The sequence below is a fragment of the Scleropages formosus genome, chromosome 2 (assembly GCF_900964775.1).
Source record: "Scleropages formosus chromosome 2, fSclFor1.1, whole genome shotgun sequence".
NCBI classification, from domain to species: domain Eukaryota; kingdom Metazoa; phylum Chordata; class Actinopteri; order Osteoglossiformes; family Osteoglossidae; genus Scleropages; species Scleropages formosus.
In genome coordinates, this window is record NC_041807.1 from 12519292 (window position 1) to 12540349 (window position 21058).

The 21058-nt window shown below is 41.5% G+C and overlaps 1 protein-coding gene across 5 annotated transcripts in view; it reads right to left on the reverse strand.

The window, feature by feature from the left end:
• Positions 1-220: 220 nt before the first annotated feature.
• Positions 221-21058, reverse strand: part of tasor2 (transcription activation suppressor family member 2) — a 28213-nt gene continuing 7375 nt past the window's right edge. For 3 of the 5 annotated variants that reach the window (XM_018747316.1, XM_018747318.1, XM_018747317.2), the window contains exons 5-22: positions 18850-18941; positions 18319-18456; positions 18011-18138; positions 17771-17790; positions 17535-17634; positions 17355-17449; positions 17037-17134; positions 16060-16132; positions 15761-15832; positions 13087-15147; positions 11644-12463; positions 7661-8144; positions 3999-7538; positions 3329-3454; positions 2757-2910; positions 1726-1831; positions 1427-1608; positions 221-948 (exon numbers count right to left, since the gene is read on the reverse strand). In XM_018747316.1, the coding sequence (XP_018602832.1) occupies positions 833-948; positions 1427-1608; positions 1726-1831; positions 2757-2910; positions 3329-3454; positions 3999-7538; positions 7661-8144; positions 11644-12463; positions 13087-15147; positions 15761-15832; positions 16060-16132; positions 17037-17134; positions 17355-17449; positions 17535-17634; positions 17771-17790; positions 18011-18138; positions 18319-18456; positions 18850-18941 (8405 nt within the window). In that variant the 3' untranslated portion in view covers positions 221-832. Of the gene's footprint in view, positions 949-1426; positions 1609-1725; positions 1832-2756; positions 2911-3328; positions 3455-3846; positions 3883-3998; positions 7539-7660; positions 8145-11643; positions 12464-13086; positions 15148-15760; positions 15833-16059; positions 16133-17036; positions 17135-17354; positions 17450-17534; positions 17635-17770; positions 17791-18010; positions 18139-18318; positions 18457-18849; positions 18942-21058 lie in introns of those variants that run through there. The other 2 variants (XM_018747319.1, XM_029249907.1) reach the window with 2 other exon arrangements.

A 21058-nucleotide genomic window follows, 5' to 3' on the forward strand; every position in this document is an offset into this window, starting at 1 on the left:
CAAGACCAGGCTCACAATTTGTGTGGATGTCAATTACATCACTATTGAATCTAAAAGGGCACAGTTGTAAAGTATGGTCATGTTTTGTGGCTAAAGCACAGTTGGTTGAAATGGAGAACCCTGGATGGATAGTGTACTGCAGAGTAAATGAATTTATGAAAACTCAAATTGTCTTAAATTGTTTGACAGTACACACATGTATTTGAAATCCATAGTTGAGACTGACTGTAGAAGTCTTGGGGTGGTTGTAGCATTTAATTCAACACAACTTCAATCTTTAACAATTTATTAAGGCAACTGCTGTACAAAAGTCAGTGTAGTATACATGTTCTATAACTGCTTAAGACCTTAACATTAAGTGAGAAAATAGATCTGAAAAGTTTTGCAACAAGGTAAAACCACAGTACAAAGTCATTACAGAATCTACATATTTAAGTTAAAAGCCCCTTGTGAGTGTGATGGGATTAGTTCTTTGAAAATTCTGTATAAAAATCTAGTGGAGCAGAAAAATGTTATAGTACACTGTACTAAACTAGTTATACATGGAATGTACCCCTAACAGTACATTCATACTGTACACAATGCTTCTGTTGTAAAAAAATTAAGCCTAAATACACAAGGTGCAGATCCTATTCACAACTGGGCAAAACAAATACAAAAAAAATATACACAACTGGACCAACTTGGTCCAGTGTTAAAGTTTAGGAACAAGAATATACATGCATAAGACAAAACCATCCAAGGGAAATTCCAGATATATATGGATGTTACAACATAACCAAGTCTGGTACAATTTTCTTTATTGCTTTCTGTTTATAGGTGTAGGTATGAATTAGAGGAACAAAACTGATTCACATACTTTGCCAGTATTGTTTCTGTAAATCTGTAGAAAAGCATTAATCTTCATGACAAAGATGCCATACATTCCAAAAGAATCATCTGGTGTATCTGAAAAATAAATGTTACTCATTCACAATCCAGAAAACAGAATAGTAAAGAATATGCAGTTAAACTCAAATTCACATTTATTCATTTAGCAGATGGTTTTCTCCAAAGTGACTTACATCTCATAGAAAATACAATGTGTGCTTTACATTAGTTAGTTGCAGATGTTCAATTCTTAAGTACATTTAGTTTTTCCACCATATGTACCAATGTTCAAATAGCTGCATAAAACTACCAGAATATCAACAATTCCTGATCACCTTCCTACTAATTTTTTTGGGATACATATAAACATTTATGTTACATTACAGGAGAAATGTTTGTATTTTCAGATGTTCATAGCATGAGTTAAAAGAATAATCAAAGTGAGACCATCTCAATTGTGAAACTTGTGTGTTTGCACGTTCGTGAAAAAAGGGTAGAAGAGAGCACATGAACTCACTTTAACTTGCATCTAGGAAGGTGGACATGTAACACTGACCTGTGATGAAGACTGCAAAGCGGGCAGTAGCGTGCTGAGCCTGCAGGTGAAGCAGGCAACTGAGGTAGTCAGGTTGACCTCCAGACAAAATATCACACTCGTGGTATGGCAGGGTCTCAACTATCCCTGCCTCTTGACACCAGTCGAGGAACTGCTTTCTCTTCTTGGCATCCATACTGGTCCTGCAGGGTGAAGATTATGGCTGATACACAACCCCAAGTACACTACAGACATACATACATACAGGTTGGGTGCTGTTACACACCTAAAAGTACAAACAGACAGGTTGTGGAAGGTACCTTTGTTTCTCTTTGAACAGACGGCAGTCTCTGTAATGCAGGAACCACGTCCACTTCCCACTGCTGCTCAGCTTCTCCAGGAACTCAATCAGTGTCTTCATGTTGTCTGCAGAGGTGGGTAGTGAAAAGTTCCATTTACTTCATTACTTCTTCTGGAGTAATAGTACTTTTCAGAGTAGTTTTTGGTAGTAGTACTTGTAACAGGATTTTTTTTTCCAACAAATATTAAATTTCTTACCCTATTCTCGATACTAAATGCAAAAAATGCAGAACTGTTTCAATTTTCTGTTCATAAAGGTAGTCAAATCACATTTACTATGGTGACATCTCTTCACTTGAAGCAGACACCTGTACTTTCACTGGCCATTCCCTGCTTTCAGCTACAATCACTTACTGCGCACATTAACATTTTCAGATTAGACTATCACATATAATCTATATGACATAACACATGAGAAGTCTTTTCATACCATAAAGGATTAACATTTCTCTGTGTAATGAGACCACTCACAGTTCAATGTAGACCAGTCTGTTTACTACTAACCAATAGGAGGCTAGGGTTGAGTTTTGTCCAACCTTCATAGACCTCACTGTAAGTTAATAATAAAAAAAGTTTATTCCATATTGTGACAGGACATTTTACAAATCTGAATTAAGTAGGCCTTATTTGGTGAGTCACTCTAATACATTTTTGCCAAATGGCTTGGTAAACGGTTGTTTTACTTAAATATTGATCTTGACTACTCTACCCACCTCTGGGTGTCTGAAAAGAGGTCAAACTTTTACCACCAAGCACGGGCATAAAATGCATACTATCGTCATAAAGTACCTATATATACACCTAGAATTGAGGAATCCAGGGCACCCATACATACCAGCATCAAGGAGCCTAGGGCCCAAAATCCAATTAACACCAATGACAGCTCCATACATATCATCAAGGCATTCAGAGTTCCATACATACTCAGCAACAGGAAGTCCAGAAGCCAAAACATAACTAACATACTAGAAATCCAAGAAATGATACATACCCAGCATTAGGGAGTCCAGCATTGCAGAATCACACACCACAAAGCCCCCTTTATTAAAGAGCTCCTGGTGAGTGAGGTTGAGAACATCATCTGGCTGGTCTATTCCAGCAAACAACACACTGGGTGTCTTCTTCAATTCCAGCAAGCGTGGAATCTGAAATAAAAGAAAGCTAAACTAAGTATCATCCAGCACTGTGCGCCTCCTTTCATCCAGTTACCTTTGGATATTGATTTGTAGACAACCCAATTCTTTGCTCCTGGTTTTGAATCAGACTTTTCGACCACTATGACAACCCTTAATGTCTAAAGATATGCTAAGCAAACAAATTTACTGAGTATATAAGGCAATAAGGCCTCAGTGAGCTCAAAGAGTACTCCACTGTCAATACAAAAAGAACATCTAAGCTTCTGGGGATTACTTAAAATTATCTGTTGCTAGGATGAGTTCTGTCAATGTGGCACGAGCCTTTTTTACACTACTTAGGACAAGTGAAGCAAGTTCAATGGTTCATTAATCCTAGTGTCTGTAATTTCTCTAGTTTTGCACCCTTGTCAGCAAGTTGTGAACTTACTGTGCAAATGTATTCAGCAATGTCCTCATTCCGCAAGATGATAAGCAGTGGCATTGCGGTGCTCTGCAGCCCCACTTCAAACTGTTCAGGGTCTACACTGACATGGCCCTCAGCCTCCAGCACCTCCTGCAAGGTAATGCCATGGGTACATAAACCACTTCTTAAATAGTATTCGGAAAGCATAAAGCTCTGTCCTCAAAACAAGGGGGAAAAAAAAAAAAAAAATCAGCAAAAAAATATGAATGTACTAGTTTCGCTTTCCCAAAAACATTTAAAATGATTAGATTTTATCTGTTTGCCTTAACTTTTACAACTTTCATTATCTGTAACATTCAAAGATTTGACTATGCATGTAAAAATTTATTTTAATATATTCTTCATGGTGGGGTGTGGTGGTGCAGTGGGTTGGACCATAGTCCTGCTCTCCGGTGGGTCTGGGGTTCGAGTCCCGCTTGGGGTGCCTTGTGACGGACTGGCGTCCCATCCTGGGTGTGTCCCCTCCCCCTCTGGCCTTATGCCCTGTGTTACCGGGTAGGTGCTGGTTCCCCACAACCCTGTATGGGACAAGCGGTTCTGAAAGCGTGTGCGTGTGTATTCTTCATGAATAAAATGATTTGAAATACCATATGTGCTGCTATTAAATGCTGTTACAACCTTGAAAGACATTAACCTTAGTCTGTTCAAAGAAGCCATCTTCTGATGTCACCAGGATGTAGAACCTGAACTTGGTCTTGAAGGACTGTCTGACTACAATATTAAGCTGCTCCTGTAGGTTGGTAAGCATCTCCTGTTTCGTTTGACAACACAAGTCAGGTTGTTCACTCATTTCCTGCGGGAGAAATTTGCTATCCATCTTTGGTTTCTTGGCATGTTGCAGAAACATCCTGCTTGAGCAGATGTCATTCATCACTGTTTGGTATGATGAGGAACACTCAGCAGTTATACTTGACACCCCAGGATGCACATAATTTGTGCGGTTCAGGTATGACAATCTGTCTAGGTGCCAGGGTGGCTTACAAGGCACAAAGGGGAAATATGACGTCAGCTCCTTCGACCCCGTTTTCTTAGTGAAGTCCATATTAATCTTACACTTGGTAAAAGGTGACTGTGTATCATGATAGTCTTTTGAGACACGCCCCCCAGTTTCGGAAAGCCGCTCAATCCCAGGACTGTTGCAAGGACCAGTATCAGCATTAGAGATCAACTGGTGCCTCCAGGGATATCGGGAAGGTCTGCAGGAGGCTGTATTCCTCAGATTTCTTTTGAGAATTTGGTTCATTTTCTCTGAGAAGATGAGATACTCCAAGTCCATAGTGTCTTGCGTAATGTCAGGTTTTGTTAGGTGCATTTTCTCCCATTTCTGAAGGAAGTTTTGTAGGGGGCTGTCTACCATGTTGGTGTTCTGGATAGTCCTGACATGCCTGCTTGACACATGTTTCACAGTGGGACAGTTTTCATAAATTACTCTCCTTCCCTTGCTATCTAACACAGTGATGATGGATGTTGCCAAAGCTGGTGTGCTACATTCTTTTTCATCTTTAATATGAACCAAAGTACGAGTCAGCAGCCCTTTTCTGTAATTTTTACTGTTGCTGGACCATTGTGTTTCATATCTGTCACCTTCTGTGGAAGATGTGAATGGTAATTCCTCCTTTCGAAATGAGAAGCACCCACTATTTTCTTTGCTGTAGTCCAGCATTTCCTTATCTATGTGTTTATTTATATCTTCTTGATCAAACAAACTTGAACAGTGCCTTGCATTGCTGAAGTCTGACATGTTCCCTGGGTTGTACATGTTTGACTGAGGACCTGAATCATAATGATCAATGCTACAGCTGGTGGAACATTGTGCAGTCTCAACATTCCCACTATCATCATAAGAAACCCCCTCCTCAATCTCTACATGCTGCTGGTCATCACACTTGCTTAACTGATCCACTGAAGTCAGTCTGGCTTCAGCATCAACCCAGCCCTCCATACCAACAGGGCATTTAGATGTCTCGCACTGGGGCGTCTCACAGATGTCATCTCCACCTCGGCATTCCCGGTTCTTGGAGGGCTTCACAGCCATGACTGGGCAATGTTTGATGGAGTGAGCCTTGTTCAATATGTCCTGGGGGGATGGATGAGTGCCACAAGAAGCAGAATCATATTCACAAATCTGTGAGTGCTCTTTTGAGCAGGAGGGCTGGATTTTCTCAGTTGTATGATATCTCTTGCTCTTTTCTTCCAAGTTTTTCTTTAAATCATTTTTAGTTTGCAAACTCAATTCTTTCTGCAGGGAGGTTTTTCTTGAAAGAACTGAGCAGTTTGACTGTGTTTCTTGGTAACTAAGTTGCCAGTTGTCGCTCAAAATAATCTTACTATTAGTGAAGGGGTCAAAATCATTTTTATCCCCCGTCAAGAAGCCACTGGCATCTAAGCTAGGCTGATGAGACAATTTTTCTGAAGAGCTGAACTTTGTGTTCAAGTCATGCAAATGATGGAACGGTGCATCTGTCAAATATCTTGAGTTAACTTCAAATTCCATTTGTTCAGACATTACACTATTGCGATCTACAGCTGAACTTCTGGGGATTTCACTTGAGTCCTCTCTGTGATCATACATGCTGCTGCTATGCACTTTTGGATCTTGTTCTGACACATTTGTGGGTTGCCCCATGCAAACTAAACTGGATTGCAGGTTTTTTGACAAGTTCATACTACTGCCGGAAAAATGTAGATGGGGTCCAAATTTTGGCGCAGGTGATTTGGGCTTGGATTCAGGAATAAATGTGGACCTGCTCTCTGAACTATCATCTGCACTTGTGGCTTTGCAGCTTGGAGAGGAAGATTCGAAGCTAGTTGTGCTATTGGCACTGGACACACCATCGCAACATTGCTGACACTCCGCAGATTTGTGGCTGCTTTTATGGCAACCTCCAATTTCACTGTTCAAATCCTGAGTTGCTGTTAACTTGCTATTGAAACTGGATATACCATCACTGGGTGGCAGAATGTCCCTTAGGTTTAACTTGAAATTTTTCTGCTCCAGAAAGTCTTCACATGATGCAGGACTGCTCTGGTCACCAGGTTTGCCATTTTTCCCGCTGCATAGTGTACCAAGACTGGAGAGTGCCGAGAAGTCTGTGAGATCATGATTCTTAAAAGTATATGGTTCACAAATGCCTCCTTGTGGATGCTCTGTGGTTGAAAGAGTGCAGCTTGCTGTATTTTGACAGTCACTGAGCAACAACTTTTCTGCGTTAGTGGAAATACTAGAGACAAGTTCAAAATTGTCAGGATAGGACTTGAGGTCATTTTGCAGAGAGGATGTAGCAATGTTGACAGCATCTGATTTAGCTTGGTCGCATATGGGAATGCTAGTTGGAATTTTTATTCCACTTGAGAGGGACTCCACACTTAGCGTAGCCTTGGAACTTGACCAAGTCTCAGCATGGTTATTCAAAGTGGCAACTATATAGGCGCAATTTGACAGGCTGAGTTCATGATTAAAGGATGGATCACCCAGCACTGGAGGAGAAGCTTTGTCAGCATAGACAGAACGATTGTAAGACTCTGGTTCCAGCACAGGGTCAGTTGACTCATCACTGCTGTTCTCTGAAAAGTCAACTTTCTTCCTAGTATTGCTCTTTGGGTACTGTGGAACTTCTGCCTCTAAAGCTCTGGTGTGAAACTTGTCTGGCTGCACTGCATCTGAACTACATCCGTGAACTTCATTGTCCTCACAGGAGTTTGCAGGCATTACTGCAAGCGCTTTGCAACAGTGAGCATTCACATCACAGAAATCTGTATGAATGTTGGTGTTACTAACATAATCATCTTTCTTTGTATTGTCTCCACAAACTGATGGTGCAGCCACAATTGGCGAGAAACTGACATGCGTAAACTTGCATGACTGTATGTAAGAAGTTCTGCTCTGTCTAAGCTCAGCCGTCCCCTGCCTTTCTTTGACAGGTAACTCTTCAAACTGACAGTCAAACATGCTGTTCCCAGCTTTAGCCTGGACAATGTCCTGTGTCCTTAAGAGCTTCTCACTGGCAATACATATATTTGCTGTGTGATCACACAGCTTATTGTAGGCTGTATCATTTCTTAAAGAATCTGTTGAATTTTGCCAGTCAAGTTCACCACCCTCATGAACACTGCTTCCGTCATCACTGTGTTCATTTTCTTCATCCGACATCATGTTAGCCCTGCCTCTGTACACCTAAAGAGAAGAAAAATGTTTCAAAAGATGGTAAAACATATCACTGTATTGAAACTATACATAACTAAAAGGATCAAGTGTTCAGATCAGAAATCATACTCTGTATAAAAATTGTATTTCACCTTAAGATGAAAAGTTGTAACATAGCTTGACTGAAGTGGATCTTTGGTGTCCAACTCTCCCAGTTTGCAAAGAGATTTCAAGGGCTCCCTTTCATTAACTTCATGAGGTGGCTTCTCAGTTCCATTTTTAGAAATAGTGAGGTCTAAAACTTGTGAATGGTTATATGAGAGGTCCAAAACGTCAGAATGTGTACTTATAGGATCTGTTAATTTTTTTCTTTCCTCTCTCAAATCCAAAGCCTTGGGTTCTGGAGATGGCAGAGGAGAGGGAACTGTGTAAAAAACCTCTGAAACAGACAGCCTGGACTGTGGGTCGGGTGCTGCCCCATGGAGTCCATCGGTGGAGCTGGGCCCCCTTAAGATATCCCCAGTTGGGTCAATCTCAAAGAATCTTGCTGTGGACCGGCTGTAAAATAGGCCAATCCACATGTGGAGTATGAGGCGAATCTGCTCAAACGTCTCCTCAATACTATAATCCCACGGTCTGAAAAACACACACGAGAAGGAGGGACATTAATAGAATGAATTCAAATACCAGCTAATCCAAAAAAATACATTACCATGTCTGATAGACTACATAATGAAAATACAAAAGAAGTTGTGCTATATGGGGCAGTATGTGGCACAGTGGATGGAGCCACCACCTCTGCTTTTGGATATTGCAGGTTTGAATCCCATATCCTGCATTACCCTTGAGCAAGGTAATTAGCCTAAAATTACTTAAGAAAAAAGTCAGCTTTATAAAAGGGTAAATCATTGTTAAGCAGCTTAACAAGATGGTGCCGGTGCATGGCGACGTGTTGATTGCTGATCCTTACAGACTTGTTAGTTTAGTGTGTATTGTTCTGGTTCGCTATCTCTCCAGCCAGTTTATTCTCTTATTACTTATGATTGCCAAACACTTCTGCAAATATGTGAAACTGTGCGATTAGATGCAATTCTTAGTGTTAGAGAGCTGAACTCGCTACCTTCGCTATGCTGTGAACAACACGGCCACGACCCACCTGGGACCACTCAGAGGATGTGATCCCGGAAATGGGGCCGCAGGGCCGGCGTACAGGTGAGAGCGAAACGCCACAGGCTACAACCTCCGATGCCCAGCATTTTCCTGTCCAGAGACTGAACATTGGATAACAAACTGGACGATCTCAGAGGATGACTTAAATTCCGAAGAGACCTACGGAACTGCTATGTTTTCTGCTTTACGAAGAATCGGCTCACCGCCAGCACGCTGGACCACGCAGTCTAGCCCGAGGGCTTCTCAATTTACCACGCAGATCAGACTGATTTATTGGGTAAAAAAAAAAAAAAAGAGGAGGGTGCGTATGCTTTCTTATTAACGACACATGGTGTACAAGTGATTTCACAGAACTGCACTCAACACCTTGAATACCTTTTGATCAAATGCTGACCGTTCTGCCTGCCCAAGGAGTTCTTGGCTGTGCTCATGGCCACAGTTTACATCCCACCCCAAGGGAACACACACAGCGCTCTGAACTAACTGTACCACGTCGTCACTAAGTACGAGAACAAGCACCCAGATGGCCTGTTCATTATCTCTGGGGACTTTAACCAAGCTGACTTCAGGAATGTGTACCCAAAATACCATCAGCACATCTCCTGCCCCACCAGAGGCTCAAACACCCTTGACCACTGCTACACTCCACACAAAGGCGTGTACCGTTCCCTACTGCGTCTGCACCTCAGGCAGTCAGGACACGCCTCGATTCTGCTGTTCCTGGTCTACAAGCAGAAACTGAAGCGAGAGAAGCCTGTGACGCATACTGTGCCACGCCGGACACCAGAAGCGGAGGAAAGGCTCCAGGACTGCTTTGACTCCATGGACTGGGACGTGCTCAGAAACTCATCCTCCAATCTGGACGAGTATGCCACAGTGGTCACGGACTTCATCCGGTACTGTAGAGGTGTCTGCATACCCCATAAAACAGTCCGCTCATTTCCTAACCAAAAACCATGGATTATCGCCGAAATCAAAAATAAGATCCGTGTGCGTACCTGCGTGTTCCAGGCCGGAGACATGGACACATACAAGAAGTGTAAGTATGAGCTCTGCAAAGCCATCACCAGCACGAAACAGGTATACAGCAGGAAGGTAAAATCAGAGTCTAACTGTACTCAAGATGCACGCAGGTTGTGGTAGGGAATCCAAACTTTAACAGATTATAAACCACAGACACGGACATTGACAGGTGCCGCTGCATCTCTCCCTGATGAACTGAATGCGTTTTACGGCTGTTTCAAGCTCACAAAGACCCCACAGTACAAGCTCCCACAGCGCTGCATGACTCCAGTCTCACCCTCTCCGTGGCACAAGTGAGAAAAACTTTTAGCCGAATCAACATCTGCAAAGCTGCTGGTCTGGACAGAATTTCAGGGCAAGTTTTAAAAACATGCAGTGAGCAACTGGCTGCTGTCTTCACGGACATATTTAACACCTCCTTAAAAAGCTCAGCTGTACCCACCTGTTTCAAAAACACCACCATTATCCCCTTTCCTAAGAAAAACAAAGTGAGCTGCCTTAATGACCATCACCCAGTGGCACTGACCCCCTTTGCAATAAAATGCTTTGAGAGGCTGGTGCTGGGACACATTAAGGACACCATCCCAGACACATTAGACCCACTGCAGTTTCCCTACCGCCACAACAGATCCACTGAAGATGCAATATCACACACACTTCACACTACTCTGGCTCACCCGGACAATAAAAACTGCTATGCAAGGCTATTATTTGTAGACTATAGCTCGGCATTCAACACTATCATCCCAACCAAGCTGATCCACAGACTACTAGGTCTGGGGCTGAGTGCCACATTGTGCAACTGGATCCTGGATTTCCTCACCAACAGACCCCAGTGTGTACTGACTGGCAGAAATACCTCCTCCCCACTGACTCTCAACACTGGTACTCCACAGGGAAGCATTCTGAGCCCAGCGCTGTATTCCTTACTCACACATGTCTGTGTGGCCAGTCACAGTTCAAACACCAATTGCTGACAATACCACCACTGTGGGTCTGATCACCAGAGAGGAGGTGAGGCTCCTGGCAGAGTGGTGCCAGGACAACAACCTGTCTCTCAATGTCAGTAAGACTAAGGAGCTGGTGATTGACTTCAGGAAACAGGACACGACTCATGCACCCATCTACATAGAAGGGAACATTGTAGAGAGGGTCAACAGCTTCAAATTCCTAAGGGTCACCGTCTCTGGCAAACTCACATGGACTGAGCACACAGCAACCACATCAGAATGACAATGCACATCATGAAAGATCATAGTCACCCCGCACGGGCACTTTTCTATTTTCTGCCATCTGGAAAGTGGCTCAGGTCTATTCGAACCTGCACTGCTAGGTACAGGAACAGCTTTTACCCCACTGCTGTAAGAGTATACAACACTCACCAATGTGCCACCTTTTGTAGCTAGAGTTGGACTGCTCCTTCCAAGCACATTGGTAGATTATATTGTCACTTTAAGCATTCTCATGTTGAGTTCTCTGGCTGATTATCGTTATTGTTACCATTATTTATTGTTATTAGCATTACTCATTGTCATTGTTTTGTGCAGTATTTCCATTGTTTTTTTCATCGTGTGTGAAGACCCATTCAAGAAGAATTTCATGATACTTGTACATGGTACTTGTACCTATGACAATAAACTTGAAACTTAAAAACTTAACACTAGAAGCTGCTCTGGAGAAAGGCATCAGATACATTAATAAATGTAAATTCAGCCTAAAAATGCAGCTGAAAATGCAATTAATATTTTTAAGCACTTATAGTGTGCACACAATTTTGTCAGTGTTTTCTGAATTTTCCCATACTATGGATAGATTCATTTTCTGAAAGTCCAATACTCAAAATACAGTACATAAGGCTTGTCAAGCTATGTAAAAATGTGACCATCAGCTGAATAGTTATGTAAAAATATTACCAATATATAACAAAGAGGACTGCACTTACCCATGAAGGGCTCGCATCACAGCTTTTTCTAAGAGATTGTTGGTATACTTGCTGTCTAGATGAAATTCATACTTTTCCTTCCACACCCTCGATACTTTTAGTGACCCATACACTTCCTTCACTTGCCGCACACGGGTCAATCTCTTCCTCCTATCCTTAGGATGAAACTGTCGCATGGAGCTCTCCGCTGATGGCTTTGTCACATCCTGTCCACCTTGACCATCTTGACAAGAGGTGCTGCTGTTGCTTTTCTTGGAGGTAGGCAGACAGTCACTCGAGTTGTTGCCTGGGTGATCTAACAAGTCCAAGTGGGGGACTTGGAGAACTGGACCTGACAAACCCAACAGCAAACAGGAGGGTGACAGTGAATACGAATGTTCTTCAGAAATAACCAAAGCATTCTCTCCAGTCACTACCAGACCCTTTGGAGATGGGGATCGAGCAGGGAGCTTTTGTTTAGAAATCTGACGCTTATGCCTCCTCAAAGAGTGTCTGGGCATCTTGCTGAGGACAGACCCAGACATGGAGGGGCCATCATCCATGCTCTTGCCACAATCTTGCCCCATGACAGCCAGCTTTGATCCAGGAACTTGACTTTCAAGTACTTTGTCACCGTTGTTGCTAAGGGCTAAATCAGCCAACATGGAGAGTGCATCTGGGGGCTGACAGGGGCCTGTCTCTGAACTGCGATGAGCCACAAATGAGGTGCCATTTATGACTCCCCCCCAACCCCCACTAGCAGCAGAATTGTGGCCCTGGGCTTGAAGCTGACTTAAATTATCACTGCCATATGAAGTGGATGTGTCAAAACTCAATAATCCTGAAAGACAAAACAGAGGAGAGAAAGAAAAGACAAAAAACAGCATGAAAAACACATAAAGCAGCAGATTTGACTTTATGAATTTATTCACTTGAAAGACCGAATTAGCATTTTTCGGACAAACAATTCCAATGTCCTCATCAGGGTTTTGTACTTAATGATCCATTGCTCATCATTCAGTAGGGTTTATGTCATATTGTTACACCCTATGCAATAAAGGTACAACTTCAATAAATTCAAGCCAGATACACAAATGTCTCACTCCATACACAAATTTTTTAGACACACCTGTCTTCCTCTTTTAGTTTTTGCAACTTATATTCCATAGGGTCCATCACAATGACCACATAAACCCTACTAAATGAAGAGTTTAAGGTATGGCAAAAAGAAGGACAGAGCAGAAGAAAACAGTTTAATACATTTGAGCAAGCGAAGATAAGAGTTTAAGCATCAGACAGAAAAGCAACTAGAAGATGACAACGGACACAAAGGATTGTGAAAAGTAGCAGTGCACCTCAATGCTGACATCAAAAAACGAATACATTATCGTGCTTGTAAAATGTATATGCTGATATTTCAGACTGATGTTTTAACAGTATTTCTGTTTTCAAAAAAAAACATACCGTTTTCTTTCATGTGCTCCGTTATTTTGTGCCTCAGACGTTTTTTTAACGGTTTAACCAATTTCTCTGTCTCAGTTGGCCCAGTTGGTGTAGCCAAGTTCTTTGAAATCTCTTGTGTTCCATCAGAAAGAGCAGAAGCATTTGCCAAGTCCAGTTTCCTTGGTATACTCTTTCTTGACCTTGCCCTTGTCTTGGGGTTTCCCTCAGTTTTTGATACCTGCTCTATTTCAGCATCAAAACTCAAACAGTTTCTTAGTTTTGGATCAGACTTTAAAATATTTGCTATTGTGTTTTCACAGTTGACGATAACATTCTCCACCTCATTTGCAGTCTTATGGCTCTTGCTCCTCTTGGTCCGTAGTTCTGTTGTGCTTAAGCCAGGCAAGTCTCTTAGCTCTTCTAACAGGGAAGACACTTGACTAATAGGACATAAGGGTTTCTTCCTTTTCCCTTTCTGACCATTTGTCCTTTCTAATGTGGGGGTCATTCCCAACAGTTTTTTCTCTGTGCAGTTTGTTGAAGGCACTACTTGTTGTTGGACTCCTTTGTTCTGATTAGATTCTGCATCAGAAGAGCTAACTGTACTCATCAGAACCTTGTTAGCCTTGAGGTAAAGGCCCTCTTCTCTATTCAAAGGCATAGCTTCCCTGTCTGTTATATTCAAAGGTATAACTTGTCCATCTACTGTCTCTAGGTATTGAGTCTGTTCATCAACTATCCCCGTTGATGAAACCTGTGCATCTGTTGTCTCCATGACTGTGTCTTGTTCATCTGTCTGTATGGGAAGATTCTGTTCATCGACCACCTCTGTAAGCAAGGGCCGTTTGTCTGTCGTGCCTGTGGCTAAATCTTGGGCATGTGCATTCCTTGCAGGAATGAGAGAGATTCCTGAACTTTCTGCAGGCAGTTGTGCTAAATTACTTTCTACAGCCACAGCTCTCCCCATCTCTGCCATGAACTTTATATCCCCAGGAGGGATTTCAGAACCATGAGGAACAAAAATCTTGCCACAGTCCGTTATAATAGTCTTCAGGCCATACTGGTAAAGCCTTCTCTTCGGCAGATGTGGCTGTGTGAGGGCCTCAACACAGTTCTCTTGAGGATAACTGTTAGCGGTCCGACCCCTCTTTCTTTTCCTTCTGCCCCTTCTGGATGTCTTTTTGAATGAGGCATTGACCCCTGGCTTCGTGTGAGGAAGAGAGTTGATTTCCTGTGCAGTAAAACTGTGCTGCACAAACCTCAGATCTGGCATCTCAGTTGATGACACATTGGTAACAGAGGCCTCTGTGGAATATCCCTCTTGTCCAGTTATGTCCTCCTGTTCATCCCTAGTTTGTACGGGTGTGGCTTCTCCTATTGCAGTGAAGGTTACAGACTCCGGCATCTTCTTAGTATGGTCAAAGCTTGCTATTCCTAACCCCCCACATTTCATAAGGTCCACTGGAGCAGCTGATTGGGACACCCCAGCAATACTCTCCACCTCAGCCACCATCCCCTCCTGCAGCTGTTCATTCATCCAAAATTCCCCTCTTTCATTTGTGGCACTTCCCTCAACCACATCAGCCTGGTCTGGAATCTTCCTGAATCCCCCTTCTGAGCCACCATTGGCACAGAAATCCGATGAAGTGACTCCAGCATTTTCTGGGGAGGACAGGCAATAGTAGATATCATTCCCCTGATCATTGATGCTTTCATCCCGCCCAGCTTCCAGTAGTTCTGTTACTCTTGTCACAGGCAAAGTGTAGTTGCCAGGTTGCTTGAAGTATGAAAGCATTTGCAGGTGGCTTGTCTCTGTCCACTTGGGGGCACTGTAGAGGTATCCAATGACATCAGGAACATCATACTGGTCTGGGAAGACACTTATCTCCCTGGAGGGACTGTAATGCATTCCTGGCTGGAATAGAGTAGCATAGCTCTGCAAATGCTGTTCCACCACACAGCTGATTGACTCCTGCTGGTTGAGAGGACATTTCTCAGCTTTTGTTACAGCATAGCTGAATCCTGGTAAGGCCTTTATTATCTCTGGTGAAAGGAGAGATTTGGACCATCGACTCTTAGTATCTGCAGAAATAATCAAGAATTTAAGAAGAAAATTTAAGTGATACATATTGGTGAATGCTAACTAATTATTCAACTATGCTTTCCCAATTTAAAGTTATCCACAAATTATACATGTCACAGTAGACTTATGATTTTGTGATTTGCAATTTTCCATTAAAAAGTCCTCTGATTTCCTTTTAATTAAAGTTTCAGTTGCAGGTCATCTAGATAAATCTAAGGTAAATTTTGTAGATAAGTGATATAAAAATAAGACCATAGACTTTTGTTTGACAGCCACTGTTGTTCTGCTATTACTAACCAAATTTTGATTTAATCATCTGCAAAATTAAAGTGTTTATTTGAAATTCTTACAGTTCCAAAACAACCTTCTTCTGAAAGGTTAGTTTACAAGCAAAATGACATGATTCCACTACTTTATTGATGTTTGGTGTCCATACATTACTTTCAGAATTGCATGTTATATAAAGGAAGATGGAGTTCTAATTCTTTTTTCAAAAAAAAAAAAAAAACCTTGTTCATGTACCAGTGACAGTAAGATTCAGTCATAATCAGTTAATCAGTAAAATATCAGCCAGTGGCATTGGCGTAGAAACTTTGTCATTCATTTTTATACCTTTCTGCACAAGTCTTGAGTCTGGGAACAGAAACAGGGCTTGCAAGGAATCCTCCTGGCTGGATAAGGTATCTGGAAACACACACATACACAGACACACCAGATATGCTACACAAGTCTTCCTAACTGAACATCTCAACCACTGCAGAACTCATTAATACACAACTTTCACTGGATAAAGTAACCATAACAGTTTACAAAAATGTTTGAAAATAATGTTCCACCTGGAGATGAAACTGTAGTTTAACTGGAAAAAATAAAAACACAAATATCATCTCAGTTTAGATGTAACAGGATACCTTCATATGTGAAGAAAGTAGATGAGTGTAAAAGCACCAGGAAGCCAGAGTCTTTCAACTGCAAGACAAGTGCCTTGGGGGAAGATAAATATTGTTGTTAAAAGTAATACCAAACCATACTAAACCATCACCTCTAAAAATATATATATGAAAATGTTAGCAATGGTCACCAGTTAGGACATTCACTCATAACCAAGAGTAGACTGCCTTAAGTGACATACTACTGGACATGTTATTCAAGAGAATCTATTCAAATTATATACTCATTTACAATTAGATGGTATCACTCCTTTCTAACAAACGGGGGGGGGGGGGGGGGGGGCATAGATTGCCTAACCATAGATTTAATTAGTATTTTGTACCTTCGTGTCTTAAAATATTAACGTGTAGCACACAAAATGTTCTGTTCATTTATTAATACATGTATTAGTGCTGGTATTTAATCTTATTTTTAACCCTAACAAAGAATCAAAAACTGATTATTCATGAAACAGCTTAAAATATTCAAATTAGCAATCCTCAAGGACATGCATAACCCAGTCAGACTGGTAGCCAGTAGGTTCGCCTCCACTAATACTTTCATCATACCTCTGCCTCCCTCCCCCACAACTTCACCCTACCCATATCCCCTTTCTCCCACATCTTCACCCTGCCCCTACCTCTACCTCCTTGCCTCTTAAACCAGTATTTTCACAAGCAACACTGATAGAACAAGACATCCCTGTACCCCCCATGAAAGTGCACATACTGTGTACATGGCCCTGCCCCCTGCATTTATCTCTTCCTGCAGAGTGGCTGGCCTTGCAGTGATGTAAGGCAAGGTTTTTACAAAGACAGAAGTGAGGCTCAAAGAACCACTATCACAACACTGCCATTACAGTATAACTGCTGCTATTGCTTTCACAGTGTCACTGTCCCTATCACTGTGTGCAAAATATAAGAAGTATGAGGCAAATCAAAGAACTGGACAATCTCACCAGGTCTTTGTCCTTCAGCTCCAGAGAAAGTAAAGTGTGCTTGTCTTGGTCTGCCAATGGAATTATGGTGTAGAAATTGCAGCCATTCCCCCTCAGGACTGGAGGATGACAGAGTTTAATCAGTCTTTGTTTCACATCGCAATGACTCCGGTGACTAGAAAATTTTGTTTTCTTCTGCTTAATACTGATGTTCAAAATAATAGCTATGGAAGCCTGTACATACTACACATAAGCACTTACCTAAAATCAAGGAAGATTTATGCCAACTGCATAAACAGTGTTGGGATATTGTAACATATTACCAGAGTACGGACACACCTTCACTGGTAAAGCAGGTTTCAAAGTTGGACTGTAGTAACCACTGCTTCAGGTCTGATACACTGATGGAATTGCTCATTTCCAGTGTGGTCGGTCTAAAATCAGGCAAAAAAATGCAACAATTACAACATTACACTTGTAATTGGAAATGAGTATAAGTCAAGACAGTCCCACACTTACAGCTGCGCAGGTAGCAACGCATCACACCTCGACCGCAGTGCAACAGGGATGGTCACGGAATGGATCTGTAGTTGACCCTGCCACAGGATGTACTGGAACACTACAATCATGCAATATAAAATCCATTAATACAAGCAATGAACAAATACAAACTGACATAAATCAATCATATTTATAAGCACGTCATATGACAAAGACCACAGAATCTTAAAGAAGAAAAATATTTCAATACCTACCTCCTGTTTTAGGGCTGTACCTGACATAGGATGGGGAGGAAAAGCAAATTCTGTTACAAGTTGTCCTTTATGTTTGTTTTATAATTAAAAACACAGTTTGTCAATGAAGTATGAAATGTGTCTTGAATGAGGTCAAACTAATGTAATCAACAGACATTCAATTACAAGGTATTGAAAGCAATTAAATGAAGGAAACATGTCTATTAGAATAAGCTACCATGTACAGGGAAGTTGGACTACCTCTGCTCCATTAAGTTTGTTGCAGATGGCATGGTTTTGCCATATGAGAACCTGATGACAGCAAACGGGCAGACCTGTCTTGGACGTGTTACTGCCTCACCTCCAGAACACAGCTCATACACATAGTACTGAAATACAAACACAGCTCATATACATCATTCTGTAACACATACAGATCACACCCATAGTACAGCAAGACAGCAAGCTCAGACATGTTTTAGTGAAACAGTAGTACAGGTTCAATCCTAGGAAGGAGTTAATCAAACTAGTAGGTCCTGCAAAGCACAAAGGAAAGCAGAGAGGCTCACCTGTGTACGTTCATAAGCCAGGAAAGAGCTAGTTGTTGCAGAGACCGTATCAATCTGTTCTGATATGTGGCAGTCAAATCCTACAGACGGCTGTGTGAAGTTTTGAGTGTAGTTCTCGGTGACCTCTTTGACCCTGCCCTGTCACAAATACAAGATGTGTTCAACACCTACTAATGCTATGTGCATGTATTTGGAAATCCACAAGCAAGCACATGCGTACACGTACACCAACACAACAATACTGGCTGGTCACACCCTCCAGTCGCGGAACCTTAAGGTAGCTTAGCCCTGCACTTTCCCAGCTTTTTCACAACGCAGCAGTTTCAGCAGCAGTGAATTTAGGAGCTTAAGAACATCATAGCAAATTTCCAAACCCTGCCTTAGAGTGAGTATGCCCCCTCAAAACCCACTGACCCAAATAAAAGCTTCTCCCCCAACCTTAACTTAACTGAGTAAAGCATAAAAGGAAATAACATGGCCAGTCATAATATCTCTGTGAGAAAGCCTTTCACACTCCCTTCCCCATGCCACCTTGGTCAGTCTGAAGAGAACAATGAAACCAGTCTTCCCATGGTACCAGGGGTTAAGATCCAGGCAGTCAGAGTACTTTGAGATATAAACACCTATGACAAGAAGAGACAAAAAAAATTCAGAGGTATGTACACTTCAGAAGTATTGGGTACAGAAACATTCCTCATCCCCTTTTTGCAGAATATTGAAGTTCTTACAAACTGAAAAGGTAACCTTAGACCTACTGAGATACCACAACCTAATCTGCAGCATATCAAACAATTTCAAGAAGGGAAGAGGCAGATAAGGGACAATGCCTTCTTTACATTTGACCAGCCTGTTATACAGGTTATTGGTTGTTCTTAAGCTCAAAAGTGGCCTTTTCTTCCACCTTCCAAATTGCTCATTTTTCATAGTTGAAAAGTACTTGGGTAGAGGACTGTCTGTGTAAACATGCAGAGCAGTACAATCCCCACAAAACCCACACAGTCCACAACAATAGGCTGATAAAGGAGGTGGCCAAACTTGGCAAGCTTTTTTGGAAAAAGGTTTTTGACTGATGTTTCATGCAGCAGCAAACCAGTCCCAAGTGTTGTGCGTGGAATTGGGCAAAACTTACATGTACAAAATACATTACCAGGACAACCACAACATCATCTAAGTATTTTTAATTAAATAGCAAGTTTGTTTACATTTTAAATCTAGTGTAAACATTTTTAAATCTTAAATACACTAGAACCCACATGAATGAAATTTTCATGAATAGCTCGCCATTACTCTACAGACCCATAATGTGTGCTCTATGGGGGTTTCTGATGCCATCAGCAGCAGCAGTGGGGGGGCACCAAGAACAAAAATCAGTAGCTGTAATAAATTGTTACTTCTGTATTCATAATTTACAGTTAAAGGAAAAACAAATATAGCATATAAAGCAATGAAAAGGAAATTCATTTTTCTTACCTCTGCTTCAAACGTAGACAAAAAAGGGTTAAAATAGTGATGAAGGGTTTAGGATATAGACCCGTTCTTGCATGAATGAAGGTAGTCCCACATTCATATGCGGTTTTGGTCCATTTTACTCCCAAATAACAGCCTGACATATCTGGGGTGAACATTACAGAAGACTTCTCTTGGGCCATGAACACTTCTACTGTCATTGGAAAGGCACAACAATGCCTCTATTTCTTGAGAAGACTAAGGAGAGCGAAACTGCCCCAGGATCTTATTGTGAATTTCTGTCAATGTACAGTGGAGAGTATACTGACATACTGCATTACAGCATGCTATGCCAACTGCACAAGAGAAGATCAGAGGGGTCTGCAACAGGTCATCAGGATGGCTTAAAACATCGGCGCACAGCTACCGGCAGTCAAAGACATTTATCTGTCCAGATGTCAGAGCAGAACCTCCAAAATTATCAGGGACTCCACTCACCCTGCACACCACTTCTTTAAACTGCTCCCCTCTGGCAGGCGATACAGGACAATTCTCTCTCTCTCTCACACACACACACACACACACACACACACACACACACACACACACACACGGATGGAAAACAGCTTCTTCCCCAGAGCTGTGAAACAGCTCAACACTGCCTGATTTTTACCTCCCCCCCAAATACACACTTAATACATTCAACTACACACACACACACACACACACACACACACACACACACTTTTGTCTTATTTGTAAATCTTTTATTGTTTGTCCTATTGCCTTACTGGTCTACTGTATTATTTTGTTTAAATTGTTTAATTTTCTATTTTTATACATAAGTGTTTGTGTTTTATATTGTTGTCTAAAGAACTCAGGGAATGCCACAATAACTTTGTTGTATTACATAGTAGTACAATGACAAAGCCTTCAATTTAATTAAATGTTTTGGTCAATAACTAGCATTGTTTCTAATGGGGGGAAAATACTAATTCAACCTCCTCACAACAGAAATTTGCCTAGTTGGATGATTTCATAGAACAAAGTAACCCTGTTAGGTAAAGGATGGGTCTACTTAAAAAAAAATTTAAAAAAAAAGGCTACTGTAATGACAAATATTAATATAATGAAAGAAAAGGTATACAAGTTTGCTTAAGCGTTCACAAGCCATCTTATTTTCCAACATTTACATTCAAAGTTCACTAGTGACTGATGTTTAAATTCTGGTAGGAATGACAGTATTGTTTCATATGAATAGATGTGGGGACAACTTTACACCACAGATGGCAAT